Source organism: Hylobates moloch, unplaced genomic scaffold (genome assembly GCF_009828535.3).
Source record: "Hylobates moloch isolate HMO894 unplaced genomic scaffold, HMol_V3 SCAFFOLD_3, whole genome shotgun sequence".
Lineage (NCBI taxonomy): Eukaryota > Metazoa > Chordata > Mammalia > Primates > Hylobatidae > Hylobates > Hylobates moloch.
The window spans coordinates 38,365,456-38,385,377 of NW_026652278.1; the positions used below are offsets into that span (position 1 = coordinate 38,365,456).

The 19,922-nt window shown below is 45.4% G+C and overlaps 1 protein-coding gene across 50 annotated transcripts in view; it reads left to right on the forward strand.

Moving 5' to 3' along the window:
- The window catches only part of SORBS1 (sorbin and SH3 domain containing 1), a 251,023-nt gene that overhangs the window by 213,323 nt on the left and 17,778 nt on the right, over positions 1 to 19,922 (forward strand). For 38 of the 50 annotated variants that reach the window (XM_032136009.2, XM_058436177.1, XM_058436175.1 and 35 more), the window contains 5 exons: positions 3,164 to 3,210; positions 7,970 to 8,084; positions 8,236 to 8,361; positions 10,306 to 10,497; positions 12,332 to 13,105. In XM_032136009.2, the coding sequence (XP_031991900.1) occupies positions 3,164 to 3,210; positions 7,970 to 8,084; positions 8,236 to 8,361; positions 10,306 to 10,497; positions 12,332 to 13,105 (1,254 nt within the window). The remainder of the gene's footprint in view (positions 1 to 3,163; positions 3,211 to 7,969; positions 8,085 to 8,235; positions 8,362 to 10,305; positions 10,498 to 12,331; positions 13,106 to 19,922) is intronic. The other 12 variants (XM_058436189.1, XM_058436190.1, XM_058436191.1 and 9 more) reach the window with 1 other exon arrangement.

The following is a 19,922-nucleotide window of genomic DNA, read 5'->3' on the forward strand; positions in this document are numbered from 1 at the left end:
AAAAATTAGCCAGGCTTGGTGGCACATGCCTATAGTCATAGCCACTTGGGAGGCTGAGGTGGGAGGATCACTTGACCCCAAAAGTTCAAGACTTCAGTGAGCTATGAACACATCACTCCAGCATGGGTGGCAGAGTGAGATCCTATCTCAAATTTAAAGAAATTTGAGCCTGTCTCAAATTAAAAGAAAAAGGAAACCTGGGGAAGAGAAGGAGACTCTAAAGTGATGGAGAAAAAGAAAATCTATCAAGGAAGAAGCAAAAGTTATCGAATGGTAATTGCAAGGGAAAGATAGCCCTTGAGCCCTCAACATTCCAGCTCCTCCTCAAAATGGCCCTTCTCAGAAGGCTCTGGGCATGGTTTGTCCTCACCGGCAGCCCTGCCTGCTTGTAGGTAGAAGAAGATGGGAACAGGTGAAGGCACTAGGGCTGCACACTTACACATGTACATGATACATGCAAACAGAAATGCACCGTGGGTGGAATAACCACAGACAGAGGCAGGCAAACTCTGCTCAGTGAGCCTGCCTCCCTTCTAGAGCAATGCTTCTCAAACTCTGACAAGTGCGTTAGCATCCCCTGGAGGGCTTGGTAAAATACAGACCCTGGGTTCTATCTGCAAAGTTTCTGATTCTGCAGTGGGGCCTGAAAATTTACATTTTTAACAATTTCCCAGGTGATATTGATTATACCAGTTTAGGGACCACATTTTGAGAATCACTACCCTAGAAGTTGACTGTGGACTTGAAAAAGTAGAGACCAACACATCTCAGGTGCACCACACTGTGTCAATGCACTTCGGTCCCATTCAGTAGGACTTGGGTGACCACAGGTTCTGTGTAAGACCCTATGGGAGGCAGAAAGAACTCAGTCTCTGTGCCCTCGGGGAGCTGATAGTGGGAGTCTCCCTCTTATACAGTTATCTCTGTCCTGTAGTAAGTAATACGATACTATGAAAGCCAGAGGAGGGAAAGATGGATTTAGTCTTGGGAGCTATAGGGAGATAAAGAGGGAGAGGATGTTGCTTTGTATAACCATCGATGACTGACATACTCGTCTCAAGAGTTCAATAGAATCAGTGAATTTTAACAGGCCTTTAATGAAAAAAATCTCACCACCCCACCACTTACAAATTAATCATAAACTACACACCTATATAATTATATTGATTTAATTGATAGGAGATATTGTTTTGACAGAACTCAGTTACCAAAGTATGAATGTGGTGCTGCTTTGGTATACATTTTTTAAAGTTCACACAGCTGTACAGCTGGGTGACATGAGGTAACCTACTTTCTTGTGTTTTTCTATTGAAATCACTGTGAAATTCTTATCCTTATAATTTTGGTCATTTAGTTTTCTCTTGTGAACTTGTCATTTATCATTAACCCCACATCCATTCTTTTCTTGTTCACCTGCAACTGTGAAATTATGCCCTTTGATTACAGACACAAACACAGGTATTGAAATTGTGTGGCTTTAACTTGATTATAAGGTGAACATTCACTTGGCCCCCATACGTATGATATAGATAGGTGGATAGATGAAAACATCAATGTGAAAATGCAGACTTTAAAAATACCTGTGGAAGGCTAGGCACAGTGGCTCACACCTGTAATACCAGCACTTTGGGAGTCCAAGGCAGGAGGACTGCTTGAACCCAGGAATCTGAGACCAGCCTGAGCAACATCGTGGGATCCTATCTGTATAAAAGTTACCCAGGCGTGGTGGTGCATGCCTGTAGTCCCAGCTACTTAGGAGGCTGAGGTGGGAAGATCACCTGAGCCTGGGGAGTCAAGACTGCAGTGAGCCGTGATTGTGCCACTGCCCTCCAGCCTGGGCAACAGGGCAAGACGCTGTCTCAAAAAAAAGAGAAATTCCACAGCCGGGCGTAGTGGTTCACGCCTGCAATCCCAGCACTTTGGGAGGCCAAAGTGGGCGGATCACTTGAGGCCAGGAGTTAGAGACCAGCCTGGCCAACATGGTGAAACCCACTCTCTACCGAGAAATACAAAAATTAGCCCGGTGTGGTGGCACATGCCTGCAGTCCCAGCTACTCGGGAGGCTGAGGCAGGAGAATTGCTTGAACCTGGGAGGCAGAGGTTGCAGTGAGCTGAGATCATGCCACTGCACTCCAGCCTGGGAGACAGAGTAAGACCCTGTCTCAAAAAAAAAAAAAAAAAAAATTCCAGAGAGAGGAGGGGGTAGGAGGGGGTTCAGCTGAGGTGTAGCAAATAGATTTGACTGGAACAGGAACAGTGTAATAAAGGCAATTCCGTAAGAGTAGGGAGAAACTACCCAAAGGCCTTCACCTATGGCAGGAATTGAGATTTGAACTGAGGGAAAGTTGAGAGCAGCAGCCAACTTCAAAGCAAGGAAGAGATGTGAGGAAGAATGTTAGGAATGTTATTTGTGCTTCTGGGCGACAGATTAGAGTGAAGAGAATGTGAAATCAAAGGAAGCTTTGTGTCAATGGAAACTAGATGTCAGCTTTGAGCAACAGGGTTGTGGAGGGATGGAGGTGTAGAGGGAGGTCCCTCCTGACTTAATGACACACTTGATCAGGAAGTGGAGAAGGGGCAGAGGCTGACCCAGACCTGGGCATCTGGGAAGAGAGGGCTACCCAACAGGATTGGAAGTCTTGGCAGGAGTCATTTGAGCTCAGGGACCACTTTATCTGGCTTTTTGGGTGATGTCACAGACCGTAAGAAATACATGGAGTTGGAGATGATGTGAGAAGTGAATCGGCATTTCATCTACTTGCATACCATAATTTAAGCAAATAGATGTCTCTGAGGAATAAGATAGTAGATAAGGAACATCTTAGGACTTCTGGCTGACTTTGTCTTTTTGTTTGTTTGTTTTTTTAATAGCCATGGTCCACATGTTTTGAGGAACTGGTACCTCAGCTTTGGGACCTTTCTAACCATCTCTTCCCCAGATCTGGCTGTTTTTAGGGGGATTCTCATGAATGACATACATAGTTGACTAAACATTTATTTAGTGTTCTACTAAGGTCAGACAAATGCAATTTTGCCCAGATTTCTACACTAGGACAAACTGGCTAGAGTGAATTTTTCTGCTTCGCTTTCTAGAAATTTGTGAAAATGTGTCCTTGTTGTACATGAATCCTGATTTTAACTTGTCGTTGTTTCTTATGTTCAGATGAGACCTGCCAGAGCCAAATTTGACTTTAAAGCTCAGACACTAAAGTAAGTGCCACCAGTTATGTTTATTTGTCTTTTTAGCTGCCTCTTTGAAACACAGCAGTTTGTTTGTAGAGAAGAGTTGGAGAAATAACAATTATAAAAATTGTTGTTAAAAAATAAAAGAACAAAATAGTAGTTCATAGAGTTTGCTACATGCCAAACAGTATTCAGAGTACTTTGCTTATGTGAATTCATTATGGAGTGGGTGCTGTGATGATCCCCACTGTTCAAATGAAGAGACCAAGGGACTATAAGGTTAAGGAACCTGCTCAAGCTGGTGTGATAGAGTTGGAATTCAAACCTAGGCAGAGGTTGGGGTCTTACACCCTGCCCCACCCTGCCTCCTCCTATGTAGGGGCTCTATTTGCTCAAGTGGCGGCTTGATCTGACCCATCTTTTCTGTGGAAGGATCTAGACCAGTCTCTAGGGAGATAACTTTACCCATTTTGTTACAACATCCCAAGAGATTAAAGTCTTACATGAACCCACAGGAGACTAGCGTTTCTCTTAAGTGTGTTCCTCAGAGTGCTAGCCCTGTAAGATTTTTCTCAAAAAGAGAGTTCTGTTTTAGAATGAATTGGGAAGCACTGCATGCTATATCTATACCTCCCACCCACTTTGAAGAGATACTTTGTTGATGACATATTAATAGCTCCAGAAGTCTTTCAGGAAAGGAACCCGAAACACAATTTGGAAGGTGCTACCAAAGACTGGCTTCCATAAGGAAACAGCTGGCTTTTTATCTAATTATGGATTTAAATAGTCCATGAGTTCTCATTGGCAGCTAAAAGTACAATGGTCACTGACCACCCCATTGTCCTGCAGGTGGATGGTTGTGCATCTGGTGATCAGAGGGAGAGCTCCCTGTCCTTAGATGCTGGGAAGTGCTGTGTGGAGCTAACCAACCATGGTTCTGATCTCCTGCATCACAAAATGAGTGACCAGGGCACAGTGTCTAGAACCTAGGCACAAATCTGGTATAGTGGGGTTTGTGTGTATTACTCCAGTCCTTTAGTTGGTCAGCTAAAGGAGGTGGCTGCGTAATATACTGCAAAGATTGTAGGCTTTAGAGTCAGGAAGTCCTGTGTTCAAATCCTGACTACGCCACTTACTATCTCTGTGACTGTAGTCAAGTTATCAACTTCTCCCCCACTCAGTTTTCTTTATCTGCAAGATAGGGGTAAAAATGCCTCTCTTGCAGGGAAGCTGGGGTAATACCTGTAAAACATTTTGCATAGTGTACCAAAATTTAGTACTCAAAATATGTTATCCTCTTGCCCCCTTTTTTTAAACCAGAGAGGATAACAGAGATATATAAATTAATTTGCAATTTAATTAATACACTTATTTCTTTGAATTGAGGAGTCTGTGTAAGATTTATTAAATAGTATGGTGATGATAATATTACATTTTCCCAGATTTCATAAAGAGTCTTAAAACAATTTTTTTTTAGAGCAACACTGTCAAATAGAACAGGTGAGAAAGCTTAGATCCACAGAAATTGTCACCTTTTATCAACATTGCTAATGCCGGAGAGAGGGCTCCTTCTTCCTGACTCAGTGTTTTCATCACGACATGCTGCCTCCAAAAAAATGTCCACAAAATTTAGAGAAAAAAGTAAATTCTAGCTCCGTGGTCTTTTAAGCCCTTAAGTCACTTGGTTTTACATTTCCCCACAGTCAATTACTCAAAAAAGCATGCTGTCGGGGCCAGGCATGGTAGCTTATGCCTGTAATCCCAGCACTTTGGGAGGCCGAGGCTGGCAGATACTTGAGGTCAGGAGTTCAAGACCAGCCTGGCCAACATGGCGAAACCCTGTCTCTACCAAAAAATACAAAAAGTAGCCGGGCGTGGTGGCAAGTGCCTGTAATTCCAGCTACTCAGGAGTCTAAGACATGAGAATTGCTTGAACCCAGGAGGCGGGGGTTGCAGTATGCCAAGATCACACCACTGCATTCCAGCCTGGGGGACAGAGTGATACTCCATCTAAAAAAAAAATAGCATGTTATGGAATACTTGGTTCAACAAAGTTAAACAAGTTTCTTTCCCCCTGGCCTTCTCAGAGCCTCTGCTGTGCTGATGTACACCGTGATGCTCCAAAAAAGATCTAAAGCGAATCATATTTCTCAAACCCTCTCACCAGCAGTGGTTCTTTGGGAGCTAGGGGTATAGTCCACAGTAGTGGAAGAATGGGGCCCCAGGTTTCCCATGGTAGACTTCCATCAGCCACAACTACAGACCTCTCAGTTCCTCCCTCACCCACAAGTGGGTCCTTTGCTTAACAGTAGGACCATTACGCTCCCATCCCCCTCCACAACTGCGAGATACTTAGTATAGCAGAGTCAGGAGCCTGCAGATCTCCACAGGGGTGAATATGCTGAGGGTCTTGCTCATCTATGTGCCTGTGGTTGGGGGTGAAGGGAGGGGGAATTCATAATGCCCCCCAAAGAGGGCTGTGGCAAAAATGTGGCCCGAGACATTCCTTCTCACAGAGACAAATGCCCACATCCCCTTTACGGACCTCTTGAGGGTTAGAATCCTGTCTGCTAATGTGAGACCCACAAAGGCTGCCCTGTGCTTTTATTCAGCACAGAACTGACTTTCTGTAGTTTTCCAGATGTGCCCTCATTGTTCAGCCAGCACCCCTCACATACTGTGGGACTTCCTGGCATCCTGCAAATTGAGCACACCCCTTCCAAGTTACAACTCGAGGCCTTTCCATCCTATTGGTTTGACTCAACTGATAAAGATCTAGGTCATTTTTTTTAATTCAAGAGAATGTTACAATTTTAAAATTATTTACTTCAAGAAAAAGTTATAAGGGCCAGGCGCGGTGGCTCACGCCTATAATCCCAGCACTTTGGGAGTCCGAGGCGGGCGGATCACCTCAGGTCGGGAGTTTGAGACCATCCTGACCAACTTGGAGAAACCCCGTCTCTACTAAAAATACAAAATTAGCCAGGCCTGGTGGCGCCTGACTGTAATCCCAGCTACTGGGGATGCTGAGGCAGGAGAATCGCCTGAACCCGGGAGGTGGAGGTTGTGGTGAGCTGAGATCACACCATTGCACTCCAGCCTGGGCAACAGAAGTGAAACTCTGTCTCAAAAAAAAAAAAAGAAAAGAAAAAGTTATAGTTTTTATCCTTCTTTTAAGTTTTCATTTTGTTTAAAATTTGCCTTTGTCTCATTTTTTTTTAAAAAAGAGTCCTGGTTAAAAATTAACATCATCTGGGCCAGGCACGGTGGCTCACGCCTGTAATCCCAGCACTTTGGGAGGTCAAGTCAAGCGGATCATGAGGTCAGGAGTTCAAGACCAGCCTGACCAACATAGTGAAACCCCGTCTCTACTAAAAAAAACACACACGCAAAAAATTAGCCGGGTGTGGTGGTGCATGCCTGTACTCCTAGCTACTCAGGGAGCTGAGGCAGGAGAATTGCTTGAACCCGGAAGGTGGAGGTTGCAGTGAGCTGAGATTGCACCACTGCACTCCAGCCTGGTGACAGAGTGAGACATCGTCTCAAATAATAATAATAATAATAATAATAATAATAATAATGATAATAATAACATCATCATCATTAAGGCAAGCAAAGGAATGGATATGGAAAAGTTGCAAAGGGGCACAAAGAGCATTTGAAGGAAAATCAACTTTTCTTTCCAACATCACTTTTCCATGTTAAAAAGCAAAGGAATTAGGCCAGGTGCAGTGACTACATGCCTGTAATCTCAGCATTTTGGGAGACTGAGGCAGGAGGATCACTTGAGCCCAGGAGTTCAAGACCAGCCTGGGCAACATAGCAAAACCCCATCTCTATAAAAAAATCTATAACAATTGGCCAGCCATGGTGGTGCATGCCTGTAGTCCCAGCTACTCAGGAGGCTGAGGTAGGAGGATCACTTGCACCCAGGAGGTTGAGGCTGCAATGAGCTGTGATCATGCCACTTGCATTCCAGCCTGGGCAGCAGAACCAGACCATCTCATGAAAAAAAGTAATGGAATTAACATTTATTGAGTGTTACCTACCTGTACAACAGGCACCATCCTAGCTGTTTATTTTTAATTTGTTGAAGCATTCTCCAGCAACCCTGAGTTAGCTCCAAGTTCAGCTAAAGAAACAGTGTCTCAGATTAAGTATTGTGTCCAAGGTCCCAGAGCTACTAAATTTCAGAACTGGGTTTTGGACCAGATCTGCCTAACTTCAGAACCTTTCTACTGCATGATGATACAAAGATGGATGGTAAAATGGATGGGTGGACAAATGGTGAAATTGATGGAATGATAGAAGGATATCAATATATCACAAATAATTTGAGGGCAATTTAAAGCAATGAAGGCATGCCCTGCTAGGGCATAGAAGAGGATAGTGAAGGTATCCAGAAGGAGACTTTTTTTTTTGTTTAACAAACATCAGTTAAGGCAGCTGAGTGCATTGCTGTGTGTTGCATAAATATTCTGAGCATAAGACAACATTCACAAAAAATGCATTTAGAAAACCATAACAAATTAATAAGGCCTCTGAGCGCTTTCAAGGGCTAGTCAATTTAAATGTTAACATCCATCCTGCAAAAGACTGGAAAAATGCCAAATGTGATGTAATTTCCTGAATAGTGGGGTTCTTACTTCCAAATACGGAGCCCCCTCTCTGGAATTTGTACCCTTTGACCCCACTTAAAAGTCTCCTTTTGCTACAAAACTGAAGTGTCTTAATCTTAACACATATTGAAACATCTGCTAAAATGCCGTTGACCCTCTGTCAACAGGGAGCTTCCTCTGCAGAAGGGAGATATTGTTTACATTTATAAGCAAATTGATCAGAACTGGTATGAAGGAGAACACCACGGCCGGGTGGGAATCTTCCCACGCACCTACATCGAGGTACCGCAGCCCCTTTTCTTTCTAAGGAAAAGCCTGACCGTGCCCAAAGCACCATTTATTTACAAAATGCTTATGTTTTGTTTCCTCCTTTTCCTCGTTTCCCTGCTTTCTTCTCTTCCCTTGTTCTCTTTTACCTCTTTCCCTTTCTCAGCTTCTTCCTCCTGCTGAGAAGGCTCAGCCCAAAAAGTTGACACCAGTGCAGGTTTTGGAATACGGAGAAGCTATTGCCAAGTTTAACTTTAATGGTGATACACAAGTAGAAATGTCCTTCAGAAAGGTAAGCTGCACTTCTCATGCCTTGCTTTGGGGCTCTCTTAGATGGCGCAGCTATGTGGGGAAGTGTGGTGTTGCTATCGCACCCCAGTCTGGGGGTGTTGTCTGTACCCTTAAGAGAAGTATGCTAATCAATAATTGCATTAAGGGCTGGGCACGGTGGGTGGCTCATGCTTGTAATCCCAGCACTTTGGGAGGCCGAGGTGGGTAGATCACTTGAGGTCAGGAGTTTGAGACTAGCCTAGCCAACATGGTGAAACTCTGTCTCTACTAAAAATACAAAAATTAGCTGGGCATGGTAGTGGATTCCTGTAATCCCAGCTATTCAGGAGGCTGAGGCAGGAGAATCATTTGAACCTGGGAGACAGAGGTTGCAGTGAGCTGAGATCGCTCCACTGCACTCCAGCCTGGGCACTAGGTCTCAAAAAAAAAAAGAATTGCATTAAGGCCTGTAATCCCAGCACTTTGGGAAACCAAGGCAGGAGGCTCATTTAAGGCCAGGGGTTCAAGACCAGCCTGAGCAACATAGCAAGACCCCCATCTCTATTGAAGAAAAAAAAAAAAAAAAGAATTGCATTAAGGGCAATTGGAGAATTTTCTGAGGTAAGGTATTTTTAAAATAAACCCTAGGCTAATGTCAGGGTTTAACTATATTGAGCTCACTGATTAAAGATAGTATTTCTGGAGTCTTAGACATCTTTTATAAGCTGTTTTCAACCAACACTTACCAACTAATGATGTGATAAGGCACTGTGTTGGGGACTGGGTTTTACAATATATTGGTGTGACCTAGTGGAAAAAACAGATCCATTGATACCAGGAGAAGTTTGAAAAGCTTTGAACCCAAAAGGTACAAACCAACTACGCAGAATGTGGGAGTTAAATACTTTTTCCAAGCCACCATTTTCTTATAGAAAAAAAATGAAGATAGATGGCTCTCTCCTAGGTGGTTGTAAGAGACTTTAGTGAAACAGCTTATGTGAAGCCCCCAGCATGACACATGGTATCTGGTTTGTGCTTAGTAAACAGGAGATGCCAGTATTATTATCATCACCATCATGCTTATTCAGAACATAATTACACTGTGCAGAGAAGTTCTTTCCAGAATCCAAACACTCTACATGGCAAAATTCTCTGGCTTGCTAAAGTTACTAAGTTACAGATTTTATTGAGGATTGAGGGAAGTAAGCACATTGTCAGAAAAAGATGAGCCATCTTATGTAACACTGGAAGCAACCCAATTGCCCAACAGCAGGGGATCAGTAATTAAATCATTATATGTGTGTGCAACAGAATACCCTGCAGTGGTCCATTAAGCTATGCAATGCCATTAAAAATCTAGAATTCTATTTCTTGATAAAGAAGGAGGTTTACTATGTGCTATTAAGTATTTTTTAAAAAGCAAGTTGGAAAATGGAAACACAGTTCATACTCAATTTTTATAAGAAAAAATATGTGCAGGTTTAATTCACATGCATAGAAGTAAATCTGGGGAGTCCATATGCCAAATATTAAGTGTTTTTCCCCAAATGACTATGTGATGGGTGATGATTGTTTTCTTCTTTATGTTTGTGTTCTGATTTTTCTATAATGATACATTATAAGTATCTATAATGCTACAAAATAAAAAGAGAAACCCCCCAAAATCTTTTCCTTAGAAATGAGTCAAAAACACTACATTTGTTCCCTGGCTTAGGGACACAAATCTGATGTTCTCCTTTACTAAAATACTTAAAGAACCAAGCTGAACTTCCCAGCATCAATGTAGCTCCTCTGCCATTAGCATCCTCATCCCAGCGGTGTTAATTCCCTCCAGGTTCAGCAGGGAGGGTTTTTCCTGAGCTAAGGATGGTGATAAACAATGCAGGACATTGAAGCATGCAGGCAGAGGCCCCAGGCATGCAGAGGCATGCTAGGACAAGGACCCTCTCTTTGCTGTGTCTTCCAGGGTGAGAGGATCACACTGCTCCGGCAGGTAGATGAGAACTGGTATGAAGGGAGGATCCCGGGGACATCCCGACAAGGCATCTTCCCCATCACCTATGTGGATGTGATCAAGCGACCACTGGTGAAAAACCCTGTGGATTACATGGACCTGCCTTTCTCCTCCCCAAGTCGCAGTGCCACTGCAAGCCCACAGGTATCTAAGCTTCTCATCACTGGTTTTCATACTCAGCATGTGAATTTTTGTAGTCAACAGTGCTGATGGCACACAGCCTCTCTGGGGAGGTTTTTGAGCACTGCAATTAAAAACTGTCTGCAGGAGGCTGGGTGTGGTGGCTCACGCCTGTAATCCCAGCACTTTGGGAGGCCGAGGCAGGTGAATCACCTGAGGTCAGGAGTTCAAGATCAGCCTGGCAACATGGTGAAACCCCGTCTCTACCAAAAATTCAAAAATTAGCCAGGCGTGGTGGCGGGCGCCTGTAGTCCCAGCTACTCAGGAGGCTGAGGCAGGAGAATTGCTTGAACCCGGTGGAGGTTGCAGTGAGCCGAGATCATGTCACTGCACTCCAGCCTGGGCAACAGAGTGAGACTCCATCTAGAAAAAAACAAAAACAAAAAAACTGCAGGAAAGCAGACTGTACACTGGATTTTGTCTTTATGCGTACAAATGGCCTTTTCCAGTGCTTGGTTGAAGATATATCTCAGGGGAAAAGGAAGAGTCAAGTAATTGCTCTGGGAATAAGGTGACTAGGGAAAGAGAAACAAGAGCCTTTATCAGTTGATCCCTCCTGGGTGAAGCTGTTGGTGTGGGTACCACCATTGTGTCATAAATCCCATGGTCCAAATGTGGTCTTCAGTCATCTTGGCCAAAGTTGGCCTGCAGAAGACAAAGGCTGAAAGAGAGACTTACACCTTCTCATCAGCCATGTAGACCAGATCCGAAGTATTCTTTGCATTCACTGGAACCAGGTGATTGGAACAAGTAACTTACAGCATCTCAGTCTCAGTGAGCTGAAAGGATGTAGGTTTATAGGCGTAATAAGATGTTGGCTTTCCCACACATTAATTATGAGCAAACTTGTTTAGAAATATAAACTATTCCTAACTGATCCCCACTTTCCCAAAGCCAAGAAAATGTCAGAACCTTGAGTTGAGGGTGACACGGTGGGGGCGACATCCCTGTGAAAGAGCCTGGCCAAACCACCATGTATGTTGCAAGGATGTTGGCAGAGGAACAAGAGTAGGACCTGGGGGCCCAGGTTGACCCCGAGACGGTGCCTCTTGTCTGGTCCTCTAATTGTTTCCTCCTCTGCCACCTGCTGATCACTGACCCCAGTAGAGGGTTCTTGGCAGAAAGCATTAAACGGGCTGACCCAGGGCTTCCTGGACAGTGATAGCCGCATCCTATTGTCTTATAGGACAGAGTGTGTGACTGGAGCGGGACATTCTTCTTTGTAAGGATGCAGGGAACTCAACTACATTTTTCACTTGACTGTAGCCAAGAGTGATTGTAAAACGAAACTAGTACACTACTCTTACTCCTCTCTGGAAGACTCTGCTGAGCTCCCAGAGAAAATAAGACCCCAGGGAAGGGCCATGGCAGTGCGGGGCCACCTTTCCCAGTATGGTTCCGGGTCAGGGATCTGGATGCACAGGGGCTTGGGTCGGCTGGGATGGGGAGCTTCCAATGTGTCCCTTCGAAAATCTGATTCTGCAAAGCAGGCCGGCCTCATCCGTCACTACTCTGACGGGAACCTCTCCCCATCTCCACACCTCTCGCTGCTTCCTCCACCCCCTGCCTGCACACATCAGGCTCACGCTCGCACACGCTCAAACGCACACTCACCCATCCCGGTTTCTCCCCAGATGTAACCCGAGGATTTCCTTTTTGGACACCAGAGTGTCCTTGCTCATCCTCTCCATTTCATTCCTCTTTATATACCCCTTGTGATTATTTTCCTTCTTTTTCCTTTATGCTGACACTTGTTCCTTTTGCTTCTTTTGTTTTCCTCTCTCTTCTTCTTTTTAAGTTTTCCAGTCACAGCAAGCTCATCACGCCAGCCCCCTCATCTCTGCCCCACTCCCGCCGAGCCCTGTCCCCCGAGATGCACGCTGTCACCTCTGAGTGGATCTCACTGACTGTGGGGGTCCCAGGCAGGCGTTCTCTGGCCCTGACCCCACCCTTGCCTCCTCTGCCAGAGGCTTCTATCTATAACACTGACCACCTCGCCTTGTCACCGAGGGCCAGTCCCTCCCTGTCTCTCAGCCTCCCCCATTTGAGTTGGTCAGATCGTCCCACCCCACGATCAGTAGCTTCTCCACTGGCTCTACCTTCCCCACACAAAACCTACTCTCTAGCACCCACTTCCCAGGCCTCCCTTCACATGAATGGAGACGGTGGTGTCCACACTCCATCTTCAGGCATCCACCAAGATAGCTTCTTGCAGCTGCCGCTGGAGAGCTCTGATAGTGTCATCTCCCAGCTTAGTGATGCCTTTAGCAGCCAGAGCAAGAGGCAGCCATGGCGCGAAGAGAGTGGACAATATGAGAGGAAAGCAGAGAGGGAGGCAGGCGAAAGAGGCCCTGGTGGACCCAAGATCTCTAAGAAGAGCTGCTTGAAGCCTTCAGACGTGGTCAGGTGCCTGAGTACTGAACAGAGACTCTCAGATCTCAACACCCCTGAGGAGAGCCGGCCCGGCAAGCCCCTGGGTAGCGCTTTTCCAGGAAGTGAGGCTGAGCAGACAGAGCGGCATAGAGGTGGCGAGCAGGCGGGGAGGAAAGCTGCTCGGAGAGGTGGGAGCCAGGTAGGACTGCAGCATGCCGCGTGTGCACTTCGCGTCTCACTTGGCAGGGTGGGCTGCACGTCTCGCCCCTGGTCCATCTACGGAGGCCAAGTGAATGCTGGTGAGACCATTTGCTTGCCTCGGGAGCAAAGAGATGGCCCCAGAGGGAATGGGGGGACATGAATTCAGGTGCCAGGACTGGATACAGTTGGAGGGAAAGGACAGGCTATATCTGGCCACTTGAGGTCATTCGGAAGTTATCTCTACTTTGAATGCCTCCTGGCCTGCTGCAAGGGCCTCTGAGAAGGCACAGCTTCCTCACGTCCCATGTATGCCTTGGAGATGACCCTCAGTTTGCTTTGACTAACACAGCTGAGAACACCAGGCTTTGGTGTGGTGTGGTGTGGTTTGCTTTTATGTAAGATGCACTTTGTTTCCATAACCCATGGTGCTCTGCTAGTGCTCGGCTCTGTCAGGTCTTTGTCCTGTCTCGTGTTTGTGTGGGAGCGTGGGGCCTTTGTTTGCCATGAAACAAAGGTGTTTTGGTTCTGGAGAGGAGAGTGCAGGTCTCCTGGGGCCCTGACGGACATGGGGTATCCTCGAATAGCCATGCCAGGTTTTTGGGTGAGTGTCCCATCTTCTCTCTGGGTCAGCTACAAAGAGTGCAGCATTTGGACAAAGGTAGCCTTAGGGTGTTTTGAGACCTGAAAATTTTTTTGGAGAAATGAACTTAGCAACTAAACAAATCACAATTCTGATTTTGGCTATGCTGTTGACTACTGCGAAAGTCAAAGACTTTCGGCAACTTCTCTGAAGCAACCAGGTTTGAATGCCAGCTCCACCTCTTACAGTCTAGTGACTTGGGAGTTGCTTCCCCTCTCTGAGACTCAGTTTCCTCATCTGTAAAATGGAGATGATAGCACCTCCCGCAAAGAGTGGTTGAGTACAAGGGCTTATGATCCTGGGAACATGGTCAGCACTTTATAAACGGAAGCTATAAAGCCACCATCTTGGGTGATCTACAACTACTTCTAGAACTGAGAATATTTTTAGAACTTCCTTAGACCCAGATTGAGTTCCTGAAGATGTCTCCAAGCCATTTATTAAGTATCTAGTATGTATGATGTCCACAGTAAATAGTGCTTAACCCTTAGGCTTGCAACCTCAGTTTCCCTTTGAGGCTGTTGTTATTCAGTCTATGAATAAGGTCTGCAGGTACCAGCCTCTTGGCAGAATACAAAGGTCATTTGTCTCTCCTCTTGAGGAGCCTAAGTTCAAGGCTCCTCAAAACAAGGAGGAGCCTAGCAATATCACCAGGGCAATATTAGAGGCATACTTGGGGGACACAGGAGCACAGAGGCTTGAGACACACTAGGCCAGACTTCCAGCTCCAGCCAAGCACATGTGGGCCCATGGGTGGGCCAGCATATCAGGAGTGGGGATCACTGAGGCTGAGCCAGCGTGGGGCAGTTTATAAGAAATCAGGCTTAGCCTTTTGCTAGAAAGCCACTTAACCTCTCACATGCTAAGCAGGAGTGGAAGCAGTCCATCCCTTGTAGGGCAGTCATAAGGATTCAGTGAGGTAATTTATGGAAGTTGGTGCTTGGCATATGCCAAGGTTCCATATGTGGGGTCACCCGCTGCTGTGTGGGGCCGTAGGAAAGCAGCAATATCTGGCAAAGGCTTTGCCTGGCCCTACAACAGGTTGAGGAAAGAATAGAAGAGATGGTGAAGTGGCTAGTTGGAAAGAATCAAACGTTTCTGACACAGGAACAATTCTATAAACATTCTAAGTCAACCCAAGGCACCCGGGGACATCCTTATCGTCAGTGTTGAGTCATCATCCCGGCCCAATTCCAGGATCCTGTGTGTATAGGAAGTGCGCACGGTGCCAGATCTCCGAGTAAGGTTAGGGGTATACGCTTCCTGCTTCCTAAGGCAGGGTAGGAGTGGAGTAGCTGGCAACACTGAAGATTATGTTGATTGGAAAGCCAGGCTTGTTGAAACTTGGTGTTCCTTTCTTGGTGGGCCTCCAGACCCCAAGTGTACCACTTCCTGTCCCCTCCCTTCCTCCTGCCCTCCTGGCACAAGCCCCTTCTCCATGGGTGTGCCCAGGCTGTGGCCTGGGGCTCGCTCTCCCTTGAGAGCTGGCATTTGTGTGAAAAGGGCTGCTGCCCACACTTCCCCTTCAGCCCCCTCACACTTTCCCCTCCTGTGGCTGGAGCAGGAGCTGACAACTCTGGAAACGGGGTCCTTCAGAAGGGGCTCCTGTGTCTTGGGCCCCCTTTGGGTGACAGACATGCTAAAAATGGAAAGGACTTGTATCACAACTGTTCTCTGGCAGCCCCATCAGGATGACGTGACCACAGGCTGTGTTGCTTATTTGGAAAAATGCATTCCAGACCAGTTTGTGTATCAAGAAAATTGTCAGCCATTATTCTCCTTGCTGAACTAAAGAGCTGAAACAAAGGTTCACTTTTATTGTAGGTGTTGGGGAGGTAGGTTGGGAATCTGACCAATAATGGGAGGGAATTTTACCTGAGAACCTTAAATGAAAAGATATTCGGAAAGGTTATGATCATTTACTCTTTGAAGCATTTAGGATATTCCAGGTACTTAGCTGCAAGAGATAGAGAGGGGTGAACATCATCAGGGCTTCCATTTAGATGTAACTTCTAGGAAGCTGTTGGGGCCAAGGGAAAGTTTCCCTTTTGTCCTTGAAGTTTCCCTAAAAATTACTGACAAGAAGTAAAAATGTTTTTTCTTTCTCTTTTTTTTTTTTTTTGAGACGGGGTCTCACTCTGTCACCCAGGCTGGAGTGCAGTGGCACAATCTCATTGCAACCTCTGCCCCCAGGTTCGAGACTCCTTCCACCTCAGCTTCCTCGAGTAGCTGGGACTACAGGCACATGCCATCATGCCCAGGTAATTTTTGTATTGTTTGGTAGAGATGGGGTTTCACCATGTTGGCCAGGCTGGTCTCAGACTCCTGACCTCAAGTGATCCTCCTGCCTCGGCCTCCTCGGATTACAGGTGTGAGCCACCACGCCTGGCCAAGAAGCAAATTCATAGGATAAAAGGCATACGGATTTATTTGATCATAGTTTTATGTGACATGGGAGCCTTCAGAATGAAGACCCAACCAATGGGGTGCAGAAGCTTATACCATCTTGAGGTTACAGAAGAGTAGGGGCTCAGAGGATGACCAAAGACAGGTTATGGTGGTAAATCAGATTTTAAGCAGCAAGACACGTTATGGGAGGGAGAAAAGTAAGGCTTGGCTAGCAAAGGGGTCTTATTATTTAGATGAAAGCTCACAGGTAGCAGCCTCAGAGAGAATAGATGGTAAATGTTTCTTTTAGGCCTTTAAAGGTGTCAGACTGTCAGTTAATCTTTTCTAGATCTAGACAAGGGAAAGCCTCAGAGAAAACCTGGCTTCATCAATGCAGATTTTTCTCTACAAATACAAATCTCCTGCACAAAAGACAGCTTTGCAGAGCTACCTCTTTCTGCTGGCTCTCTGACAGCCATGTCAAAATATGTCAAAAAATATATTTTGGAGTAAAATATTCTGATTTCCTTTAACACCTTTCCTGACAGCCTCCCCCACCCCTGCACAAGTGGATTAGTGCTCTGACTTTGGGCTGCCATAGCCCCCGCAATGGTCCGTGTGAGCCTCTCTCAGCCCCCTTTGCTTTCCTGTGTTCCCATAAAGTATCAGTGCTCCAAAGGCGGGACCGTGATACCGGCTGTATGGAAGGCACTTCAGTGAACGTTTATTGAATGAAAGAAAAGGCAGGCCAGACACGGTGGCTTACACCTGTAATCCCAGCACTTTGGGAGCCTGAGGCAGGCGGATCACTTGAGGTCACGAGTTCAAGACCAGCCAGCATGGCGAAACCCCATCTCTTCTAAAAATACAAAAATCTCTTCCAAAAAATACAAAAATCAGCTGGGCATGGTGGTGCATGCCTGTAATCCTAGCTACTTGGTAGGCTGAGGTGGGAGAATCACTTGAACCCAGGAAGCGGAGGTTGCAGTGAGCAGAGCTAGGGCCACTGCACTCCAGCCTGGGTGACAGAGCAAGACCCCGTATCAAAAAAAAAAAAAAAAAAAAACAATGACTGACTCCAACTAAAGGAGTTTAGGATCTTTACCGGCAGAGTAAGACCTGTTCCCAAATAATTAGAATGCGAATAAGGAAAGAGAGTCACAAACAGTACATCCTGGAAGATCAAGATGGGGAGAAATAATAACCAGGGAGGAAGGTGGTTGTCTGGAGACTTCAGGAAAAAAAATGCCAGGCAGGGTGTCAGAGCCCCAGCACGAGGAGGTGGTTGACTTGAGTGTTGGTAAGAAAAATTGACTGATAACAGTATAGGTTTGAAGAAGGAAAGTTTATTAGAAAGAAAGAATGCTGCAAAAGGGTGCAGCAGGGTAGTCAGTGAGAGAGGACTGAGTGCACTGCGGTGGGTTTTCCTTAGGAGCATTTATGGACCTCAAGGCAAAAGCTTAAGGGCAATTTGGACCATACTGGCCACATAGGTCATGATAAATGATTACATCTGTAGATGTTTTGGTGCCTCGATGTCAGCAAGGGTTGTACAATGAGTTTCAGCATGCCATTCCAGAGATGTGTAGAAATTCTAGTTACTTATAAATTTGGAGGGAAGGAAATCTGGGACCAGATGCCTGCTTTAAATGATAGGGAAGTCTAATTACTTCTAATTTTCCCAGATAAGGAATTTGGCCTGTTTGATGGTCACCAGGTGGTCATTGCTCCCTTCTGAATTCCTCAGATAAGGAGTTTTTGCCTCTGGGGCTTGCTGGATGGTCACCAAGTGATTTTGCTCTCCTCAAAAAAGTAGCATTTAATCTGAGCCTTCCAGAATAAGAGGTTTTCTCACAGGTGTACAGCAGGAGAGTGGGACTCGAGGCAAATAGCTCAAGCAAAGGCCCAGAGGTAGGACCATGAAAGGTGTGCATGGAGAATGATGCATTCCTCGTTTGGGTGAGGCTTCTGGTGTCCACAGGTGAATAGAAAAGGGGGTTTCTGGAGAAAGGGGCTGGGACCAGAGCTTATGTCAGGAGTCATGGTGACCCTTTGAATCAGTCACCTGCCCACCTCCCTCAACTCTGCAGATGTGTGGACACTTCCTGTGAAATGGTTTGACTTTTCACTCCTAAACTGTTTCACATTGGGTCAGTTGCCCATGTTTTTAGGTGTGTTTTTTCTCTGAACAGCAGAAGAGAGTGAATGAAATGAATGCAGGGGTCTTCAGGGAAATCAGGATGGGGTGGGAAGAGCCCTGGATTGAGAGCTCTAGCTCTGCCGTTGGCTTGCCAAGTATCTTTTGTTGAGTCACTTCTCTTTCCTGGCAGCTACTCTGTTCATAAACAAAAGATTCAGACAAGACAAATGCCATTCTTTATAGCTTTGATATCCTTTGATTGGATAAAATTCCTGCATGAATTTTAGTTTAAATGAGAAAGAAGAACACATATAAAAATTTAAGTCAGGGGTTTATTATCAACTTACAGATCTTCACAATGGAAAAATAGAAGTTTAGTTTTTGTTCTGAGGGACAGCTTAACTTACTGGATGAAAAATGTACATACAAAATGCCCAAGCATTCAGAATTATCAACCAAGTTCTTGGATTTTCTTGGGCGCAATTTTGGCCAACAACATTTAGAACAATCAAGAAAGTAGGCTGGGTGTGGTGGCTCACACCTGTAATCCCAGCACTTTGGGAGGCCGAGGCGGGCAGATCACTCGAAGCCAGGAGTTTAAGACCAGCCTGGCCAACATGGCGAAACCCTGTCTCTACTAAAAATAGAAAAACTAGCCGGGCGCGGTGGTAGACATCTGTAATCCCAGCTACTCGGGAGGCTGAGGCATGAGAATTGCTTGAACCCGGGAGGTGGAGGTTGCAGTGAGTTGAGATCATGCCACTGCATTCCAGCCTGGGTGACACAGCAAGATTATTTCAAAAAAATTTGAAAAAGTAAACAAAGAAAAAGAAAGTAAGGGGGACAGGTCTGATGGTAGTGAGTTATCTCAATTCATTGTTCACAGTCAGTTACAGATCAAACTGGTTGTTCCACTAAAAAAAAGAAAAAGAACGCAAAGGGAAGATCATCTTGAAAAATCCCATCGTTTGCATGATCAAATATTTACTGAGTTTCTCTGTGACAGAGCACTATTTGTTGACTGGCATCCAGCCTTGGTTTTTAAGTGTTTTTACAAATTGTGAGAGTACCTCCTAGAATTTTTGAATTAAAGAGAATATTTAGAGACCATCTACTCCAGTAACTGACAGCTTTTTCTGGATCACAGAACCTTTGAGAATCTGAGGTCACCCGAGGACTCTAGGCCAGTAGTTTGGGGAGGAGAGTGACACACAGTTTTGCATCATTTCAAAAGGCCCACACCCAAGTCTACCTGTGACAGACCACCAGGCTAAGCGCCTCCAGTCTTTTACAATGAGATGAGAAAACCAAGGCCTGAGGAAAGTGACAGAAATTTTGTGATGTCAGTTTGGTTCCTAAAGGGAAGGAAGCTAATCAAATAAAATCTCAATATACAGGAAAGCTATGTGTCCTCAAAGCATCTGTCTGAGAAGCATAAGAACAAACTATAGGCTTAGAGAAAGGAGAAGGAGGGAAAGTGACTCAACTTGAGACGGAAAGATGTGACTTCAGAGGGAATACTTCTCAACACAAGGAAACTAAGTTAGTTCCCAGAAAGATAAGAACAGAGGCATAGGCCTGCCTTGAGGATGGAAATTAGAAATAGAAGAGGAAGCTGTGATGGAACCTGCAAGAAAAAAAGAAATT